At 35.3% G+C, this 9,816-nt stretch overlaps 1 protein-coding gene across 1 annotated transcript in view; it reads left to right on the top strand.

Moving 5' to 3' along the window:
* The first annotated feature begins 3,382 nt into the window (after positions 1-3,382).
* Positions 3,383-9,816, top strand: part of LOC125650227 (N-acetylated-alpha-linked acidic dipeptidase 2-like) — a 64,803-nt gene continuing 58,369 nt past the window's right edge. Inside the window, exons 1-2 of the mRNA XM_056153827.1 lie at positions 3,383-3,677; positions 7,013-7,295. Coding sequence (XP_056009802.1) covers positions 3,643-3,677; positions 7,013-7,295 — 318 coding nt within the window. The 5' untranslated portion in view covers positions 3,383-3,642. The remainder of the gene's footprint in view (positions 3,678-7,012; positions 7,296-9,816) is intronic.

The following is a 9,816-nucleotide window of genomic DNA, read 5'->3' as shown; positions in this document are numbered from 1 at the left end:
AGCGAGGATTTAATTCTGACATTTTTAATGAGAGTTACGAAATTGCTAAAATTAGATATAACTTACAACTTGAATTACAGATTGGAGGTAATAGTTATCTTTCCTGGAGTTATGAAGTTACTAGAATAGCCCTTGCTTAATATTATACCATTGCTAATATTGTGTCTCGCTTAAAAATTCCACTTATATGGTACTGATCTTATCATATATTATACATCATTTAAATAGGTAGCCATGTCTCAGTATAGTGTATATATAAATCAGGAAATTGCTTTGTACTCCAGACGCATGTTGCTAGTTAATAATTGGTACATATAGCTATCACTCGTCATAACTTCCTCTGCCCTTGATCATGTATATATTACAATCAGTGCATACTGCTAGCAATTAAGCTTTGCATAAATATGCTTATTCATGCAACTGTGTCTGATAGATCATTTTCTGCCTCCTCATCCGCCCAACACTCGATCAACGATATTGATTCTTTGTGTGACCAGTTTATTCCTCTTGAGAATTCTTTCACCATGCATTCTTAAATAATGCAAAGTGATGTAATTTTGTTTTTAAATGACATCATAAGGCTATGATGGAGATCATTCTTAAATGAAGATGCTCTGAATGAAAAAGGAATTGAAGTGGGGGAGGGGAAAAAAGAAAAATAACTGATAATAATACATGGCATTGTATTATTATGCCCCCCTTCAAAGAAGAGGGGCATATTGGTTTGCACCTGTCGGTCGGTCCGTTAAGACCACATGTTGTCCGCTCACTATCTTGAGAACCATTCACTTGATCGTAATGATATTTCATATGTGGGTTGGTTATGAAAAGAAGAGGACCCCTATTGTTTTTCAGGTCAAAAGGTTATTGAATTTGAGGTCATATGGTCAAAGGTCAAGGGTCAAACTGGACATAGGAATATACTGTCTGTTCAATATCTTGAGAACCCTTTGCTTGACAGACATCAAACAGTGAGGGTTCTATGTATGATGGTTAGTGTTGTAACAGTGAGGGTTCTATGTATGATGGTTATAGTGTTGTAACAGTGAGGGTTCTATGTATGATGGTTAGTGTTATAACCGTGAGGGTTCTACATATGATGGTTAGTGTTGTAACAGTGAGGGTTCTATGTATGATGGTTAGTGTTGTAACAGTGAGGGTTCTACATATGATGGTTAGTGTTATAACAGTGAGGGTTCTATGTATGATGGTTAGTGTTATAACCGTGAGGGTTCTACATATGATGGTTAGTGTTGTAACAGTGAGGGTTCTATGTATGATGGTTATAGTGTTATAACAGTGAGGGTTCTATGTATGATGGTTATAGTGTTATAACAGTGAGGGTTCTATGTATGATGGCTAGTGTTATAACTCTGAGGGTTCTATGTATGATGGCTAGTGTTATAACAGTGAGGGTTCTATATAGTGGCAATATCTTCCGTGACACAGGGCTGTTTTTTAAGGTCATATCCAAAAAACTTCACATCAAATGCAGGGTGTTTGACAAAGGAACAATCACTACGTATGATAAACATCTTCAAGATTAATGACGTAGCACCTGCATCGAAAATTAAACCCAGAATATCACAGTTACGAGGCAAACACCCTATCTACTACCCGGCTACCACTGTCTGTTAAAGCAAACACCCTAACTACTACCAGGCTACCACTCTGTTCAAGCAAACACCCTAACTACTACCCGGCTACCACTCTGTTCAAGCAAACACCCTAACTACTGCCCGGCTACCACTGTCTGTTAAAGCAAACACCCTAACTACCACCCGGCTACCACTGTCTGTTAAAGCAAACACCCTAACTACTGCCCGGCTACCACTCTGTTCAAGCAAACACCCTAACTACTACCCGACTACCACTGTCTGTTAAAGCAAACACTCTAACTACTACCCGGCTACCACTGTCTGTTAAAGCAAACACCCTAACTACTACCCGGCTACCACTCTGTTAAAGCAAACACCCTAACTATATTACCCTACTACCACTGTCTGTTAAAGCAAACACCCTAACTACTACCTGGCTACCACTCTGTTAAAAGATCAACAGAGTCCATAATGTTACACCTCTGGGTCCGTATAATTCTATAGCTAATGCAGTAGAGAATGACATGATTATAATACCTTTGTCTTATTTTTGACTTTAAATCAGTATTATCTATATGATTAGACCTTGTATGTTTTAGTTGTTATTACCCGGTACTATATGTTATGAATGCAAATGTGCCAAGATTTTATTATGATTTGAATAAGATTTTCTTAGCCTTCACATAGCAGTTTAATGTGAATTGGTATACTACATATTAGATACAATTATCATCCAATATGTTCTTTATGTGAACACAAAGCAATTTATTGCAAATTAGAATAGGATTCAATTTGCATTAATTTTCCCTGGAACAACACATTAATTTAATTCACCTGTCAGCCAGAGTTTTGATACTAAGCATCAACAAAACAATAAAGAGTTTTAAAAAAATATGTATCAGTAAATAGTGTTGGGGTCATAAAAAAACAATTATTTATGTCCTCTCAAGTTAAAGGCATTAATTACTCTCATGCAATAGAGTTTTCCACACTATATCTTTGAGTATTTTTTTGATGCAGCTGTATGTGTGAGGAGAAAAACTGCTATTCATTATTGATTGTGCATTATCCCTATGGAATTAATGATGTTAGTATGACCAATTTACGTAATAATTCAACATGCATTATTCACACTGAAGTAGATTCAAAGAATTAAAAGGCTATTCTGTATTGAAAAGATATATTTTATAGCTTAAACTCTCAGTAATGGAGTAATGGTCGCAGGAAATTAGGGACTTCGGATTACATAGATTTCTATTTAAGTTTCCAAGTACATTTCAGATGGGGTTGTGCTATTTATGTTGTCCTTGGAATGGCTCATCAAATTGAATTGACACCTTCAAATTTTGCATTAGGTTTAATTTTATAGCTAGGCTTTTCAACTATTCAGCATATATTAAAGAATCCCCTTTTCCACAAAGAATTCATAGGCAAAAACAATGGATGAAAAATTTCTTGTATCTCGCCTTCAGAGCACAAATCACTCCCAAAATGGTCAATTACATTCTCCTGTCAAAATAGGAAGTGATATTGTCTTAGAGCAAACAAGAATACATTGATTTTCAGCCTCAGTTTCTTGAAATTAAGAATCTAAGACTTCCTCCATTTAATTGGTTTTAACTTGCTTTATGATGAAATAATGTCAGGAATTCTAGACTAGAGAGTAAAGCCTTGGGAAGGGTTTGGTGTGTTGATATGATAGAAAGTGCCAAAAGATTCCCCCTGTGAGAGCCAAATCCCATTTCTGGATGTATCCTATTAAAGTTCATGAATATTTACGCAACAAATGATTATAGTGCATTGTTTTTGTTGGCATTACATGTCACTGTGCAGAAAGGCTTTGTGCATGAGAGCCATAGATTATTGGGAAAACTCGCATAGGCATAGTCATCTTTACTGGTGTCCGACATTTGTTGCTACGACAAAGATGTATGAAAGAGAGCAGGATCACCAGGCTCAATCAATTAAGTTCTGGAAAATGTTTGTGAGGTTGTGATCTAACAAGGGGAGATAATTAGATCTGTTCTATCTTGGACACATCATAATGACAACAGAATTGGTGTCTGTTTTTTCTGACAGGTGGGTTCAAATGTGTGTGAGCTTGCAAATTTGTAAGTAATTTTGTTTTTACAATGTTCAGACAAAGCATAAACAACTGTCCACACCCTATCATACAATGATTATGTTTGTAAATTCTGTTGTGCATTATGGTCAGAGTGGCAACTTGCATAGCATATTTATTTTCCCTTGGATATTTCTGGTATTAAGCTATACTATCATATCTTGTTCTGAGGCGCTAAAAACTTTGGTACATTAACAGCATTCTTTAAAAAACAAAACAGATGTCAGAATATTTCCTATTTCTTAATAATTACGTGTTTTAGAATTTCATATTTTCATATGATATAACTAAAAGATATAACCTGTGATGCTTTATGCCAGCATACTTTTATGGTGCTTCATGAAAAGTATGCTGGCATGAAGCATTGCTGTTCAAACCTTCATGTAATTTCAAAAATAGTTTTAGATCACATTAGCTTGTTTTATATTTTACATTTACTTTCTTTTCTGTCAGAATATTCCCAGCCATTGTTAATAATTCTAAATGCATGATTTATCACTGCAGGGTAACAGTACATGTACAGATTGAAACTGAACTCATTGCAGTGTGATTCACTGTAAATTTAGACACACAAGTCTGAAATGAAAAATGTTTGCTATGTACATATCAGTAGTACTCAGTGGAGGAGACTTGGGGGAAATTCACGAACTTTTCGTACTGGTAGTTCTCTTTGTTATATGTTACGACACCTGAAACACATTATCTTACTGTGGAATCATTTGTGTGGCCACTTAACGCGCATTGTCAAGATTTTACAGTTTTGTTGAGATGTAATTTCTTGGGTATTGTTTCTGTACCTTTTAGCTCGTGTATTTTGTTGAGGTTTGAAATCTGTGTAATGGGAGTACCCCACAAATTCCACGAAAATTAAGCTCCCCGTGAAATCTAATGATCCCATGATATTGTAATTGTATTTTCTTATGAATTATAGTATCAACAATCAGTATTCAGTGTAAGTAAATGATATACACGACATCAGATTTATTATTGCCATGAGATGTGATCCCATCTCCCCCTCCCTCATAAAAATAGAGAAAATGTTGAAAAAGTAGTTGTATAATGCAATTACTGCAACTATACTATTAATAGTGTTGCCATTAGGAACTTAATCTTGGAGTAAAAATGCATCTCAAATAACTATACAAATGCAGGAAACTAATTAATAAATGAAATGAAATGTGATTTGATTGATGCACATGTCAGAATTATATGTTCTTGGCAGGTGGTTTGTTGTTTATTCCCGGGGGAGGGTGGAGATGATGGCTAAGGTATTATTTATGCTAAGCCAATTTTGTGACCAAGGTCAGTGTAACCAAGCAGCTAAGCAAACTAATGCTGGTATCTCACCCCTGAAATCAAGAATTCAGCCCACAGAGGTTTAAATGTAAAAATAAAAATCAGTCAATGATAAAATCTTATTTTGACTTTTAATTTTCAACATTTAGAAGTCAGACTTGATCTAGCCTTTTATGGTGATAATTCCTACGTCCACTTCTGTTGAGGTGCATTTCAGGAAATTTTTCACTAGGGAGGGGAAGGATGCACCTTAGGGGTACTGTTTCTGTTATTGGACTATAACCCCTTTTTAAAGTTTAAATTTGCAAGCAAAATGAGGGATGCAACCCCTCAAATCCTCCATTGTACTGTACAATCCTCGAGAAATTCGAAAGACATAGAAAGTTAATTGTAATAAAAGAGGAAGCCGACTTATAATTGGTCCATATGTTCTTATTACCAAACCTAAATAATGTACCAGTTCTTTTAAAATAATCAAGAACATTTATCATTTGGAACTATTTCTGTTGCATGACTCTGGGCTTGTGAATTTCTTGGTCATGAAGGTCATAATATCACTTGATAGAAAAGCGTTGTTTTTGTTGTGGATATAGATATATTGCCTTGAAATTTAGACACAAGCTTCCTCTCCGAGAAATATAAGTTCAGTTTGCATTTCAGCTGGATTGTTGCACCATGACCTACTTTAGGGGTAAAAATAGGTCAAACAGTTTTTCAATTTTTTTTTTAGCAGCAATTCTTCAGAGTGCATAATGTGCTTACACATTCATCAGGCAGTACTCTTGTTAATGTTTATAGTAAAAGGTAAAAATGAATTAAAGAAAGTACATGATAGAAATGACTACCAAATTTATGGCTCTAAGGGTCAGGGGTTGATGCTAGAATGGGATTCTATAAATTTCATGTAGTGAAAATTCTTCCAAAATTTCTTCTAAATTTTTTTTGACTCTTTGACAATAAACAATATCTAAAATTGCATGAGGAATTCTTTGGCAAAACTGTATGCTTTTATAAAACACTGAAAATATTTCATCATTAATGATAAATGTCATTTGTATTTTGAATATGACCCTCTATAGTCCTGTTAGGACATGTCTAGTTCATAATCGTTTTAGCTCATTTTGTTTGACAATTATGATGCTGAGCATTGGGTGGTGCATGAAATAGGTACTAACTAAAGTTCAGAGTAGGTCAAATGATGTCATGACTACAGGAAAATAAACTGTATGATACAGTAAGGCCAAGTAAAATTAATTAGTAGATTATCATTCCCGCCTGCCCCTCGAAAATTTCCCCGCCCCGATTTTTTTAATTTTTCAAAATTACGATTTCCGGATATTTTTATGTCAGGTCCGGTATCGTAAACGTACTTTGTTTCACTTTGCCTTTTAGAAACCCAAATACACATGTAATTATGATTTATAAAGCCTTTTCTCAATGAGAGAAGGCATTTTCGAGGTCAAGAATACCATGGCGAAAAATAAAAAATAAAATCCTCCCACCTGCCCCATTTTTTTGTGAAGTTTGAATGATAATCTACTAATTAATTTTACTTGGCCTAACACATGCTTATAATAAAAACATTTATAACAAATTCAGGCTTATTGTGAAGTCCTCATGTGAAGAAAATTAAAAAAGGTAGCTGGATTTAATGAAGTTTGGTTATAATTAGAGTTGGCCCAAGAGGTTCCCTCTGACAGTGTTTTACTGTATATAGTGAAACACCAGGAATGTTTTTTTATGAAACATATTATGGAGTAAAAATAACAGATTTGTACAAATCTGCCATGTTTTCATATTTTTATTGGTCATCTTGTAACAATAAATTAAGAAACTTCTGTGTAGATGTGTGTTGTATGGATGATTTGCTATTTTTAGGATGCCCATCAAGAAACTTCTGTGTAGATGTGTGTTGTATGGATGATTTGATATTTTTAGGATGATTTGATATTTTTAGGATGATTTGATATTTTTTTGGATGATTTGATATTTTTAGGATGCCCATCAAGGGAAAGTATGTTGCTGGTAGACAGGTGTCCCGGTGGGATGCAGAGTCTGACAATGTGGACATCCAGTATCGTCACCTAGACAACCCAGCCTCGCCTGGCCTGTCTGAGTTCTTCTCTGGCAGGAAAGGCAATTTTCTAAAAGTCCTACTCCTCATTGTGTGTCTCTTTATGGGCCTTATCATTGGTTATGTCATCAGAAGAAATATACATGAGAAGTACATCGCTCCCTTCAACAATCAGACGCCTACACCTGTGTCATCAATATACCAGGTATGTATGGAATTGTAAATCCTCTTCATCATCTCACTGTGTGGCTTCTCAATACTGACTAGATACTAAAATATCAAATGATAAGGTACCTGAATTCTTCAGGACTGTGTCTTTAAGCATTTTTATGCCCTCACCATGAAATGGCTGGGCATATAATGTTGCCTTTTTCCATCATAATTCAGTTTCTGTTCTGATACAGAGATTTGGTATGTATAGATACATCTTGAGAATGTCCAGGCCTGGAGGTTATAAAACTTTTACCGTACTCATATTCAAACTCAGCCGTGTATGTTTTGAGTACAACTCTGAGCAAGCTCCAAAGCATACTCGAACAATCTTGAGCACATGCTCCAGTCGAATATGAGAATGATTTTATAAAAGTTTTATAACCTTCACTTTTGAGTATGAGTACAATTTAGAGCACGGAGTTTGAGTATGAAAACGTGCCCAGAAAGCTTTATAACCTCCAGGCCAGGTCAAGTTTTTCATTGGTTCTAGTTGAATAATTTTTCACAGATTGTGCCCCTCAGACTTAAAAACTTTCAAACCATTCTGAGTTTCCACTCATTATCTCAGACATACACAGATATTTTGAAATATTTACATTTGCCAATGCACTTCCTTATATGACAGTACTAATGAAATCGATGTTCAATTTCGTGTAACATGAATTTGGTCACGTGATCAATTTGTTCTTGCGTATGAATACAATCACTGCTTCAAAAGTCAGTTCCTGTATTTTCACCTGGCTTCTTGCTTATGCAATGCAGTGGGGAATTTAGACCCCTCCCTTTCGCCACAAATTTAAATAATAGAAATAGTGTGAGTAAAATTCCAGATTGGCACCCAAAATGGCTGAGTATTTTGGCTAATACTTGACTTTCACACACCCCCTTTCGTAAACCCTGGATCCGCCACTGCAATGACTTCATAACAGAAACAAACGCAGCAGGATATTTATAGAGTTTATTTTGTAAACAAACAAGAATTTCATCAATTTATAAAAGAGAAACATTAAACATACCGTTCTGTTGTTTCATTTTATACAGTTTTAAATACCGTCTGCAACTTCTGCATGGCGAATTTATAAAATAAAGTCCTATGATATTGGAAGTGAAAAATTGTAGGCAGAGTTATAAGCCTATTTACCTTATGATGATAAGTTAACCTATTGTTTCCTGGCAACTGCCATCACGGCTATGACTCGGCATGATCATAAGAGAGGCTGGTTTCGAGGCTCGAAAAATTTATATGTTCATGTCAGGGTACCGGTGCGAGTCTTCATTAAAATCCTACAACAGAAATCTCTCAAGTGAACAAAAACTCCGTCAGTTCGTTTTTATTTTCTCTTACACACACTGAAGGTAAATAAGAGTCTTTGTCTAAATCTGTCCTACTTGCTAATGTCTTGAATCGTCTCCTGCATGGCTACAACCGCGAGTCCTAACGATGAACATGCCGTTGTTTCTTTCCAAAAACCTGACTAAAAGCTTAACGTTAACTTGACCCATCATATCCTCCATCAATTCTCTCAGATCCTTTGAATTCCTGTTGAAATCTGTGTTCAACAATTGCATTGGCTAGACCAACGCCGCGCCAGTTTCTCCATCACTGATCGTGACCAAATCACATCACGGATGTAGTTTACTCCGCTCTTCTTGTCTTCAATCATTTCAGTTAACATTACGCTCTAAATTACCTTTATTTTACACCTGTTTCATCTTTTTTTAACCTTTTCAATTAAATATATATATCTTATATTCTCTTTGATATTGTTCCTAATGTTTTATTCGATTAAAGTCTAACAATTATATTTTGTGTTCTACGATCGTTATTTCGGTCATCTGCTACATAATCATGGAAGCTCGGTAAGAACACAAATCAAAATAGAAAATATAAATATAAGAAATAAGATACCATTTTTTAGTGTTATTGAGATATAACATGAAGTTGGTACATGATCAAATCTACTATAACGCCCTTTGGGGGTTATAGGATTTGATCACGTGACCAAATTCATGTCCTAACCCAATAACATTCAAAAATGATATCTTATTTCTTAATTGAAATTTAGTGTATAGATACATCATGAGAGGTCCCTGAGACAGGTCCTGTGTATCTCAAAACTATAAAAAAGCATGGACAGATTTTTACCATGTTATGTCTCTGTGCATTTCTTTGAGTGCCATGGGATATAGCAATTAACACCTTGGTAGACCCTGGCCACTCCAGGTATATAACATTTGTTTAGATTAGGCTCCGACTACATTTTCACTGACCGTATATGGTCATGAGATGGGTCTTTAAGCAGATGAAAAAAAAAATTGGACAGAGTTACTTACAGCTGTATATTGATGAGTTAGTGATCAAATTTAAGTTGCCCTCCAATTGACCTACTTTTAGTGGAGTTACAGTCCAAGGACTGATATTTCAAGGAGTTTTCCATTAATTTTATTTGTAATGTCACTTAGAGTGCCTGCAGATAATGAGCAGATTTTTTGGGTGTAGACATGTATGGAAA

Source organism: Ostrea edulis, chromosome 1, assembly GCF_947568905.1.
Source record: "Ostrea edulis chromosome 1, xbOstEdul1.1, whole genome shotgun sequence".
Classification (NCBI taxonomy): Eukaryota; Metazoa; Mollusca; class Bivalvia; order Ostreida; family Ostreidae; genus Ostrea; species Ostrea edulis.
Note: the sequence above shows the minus strand (reverse complement) of the source record. Positions and strands in the feature narration are given on the sequence as shown.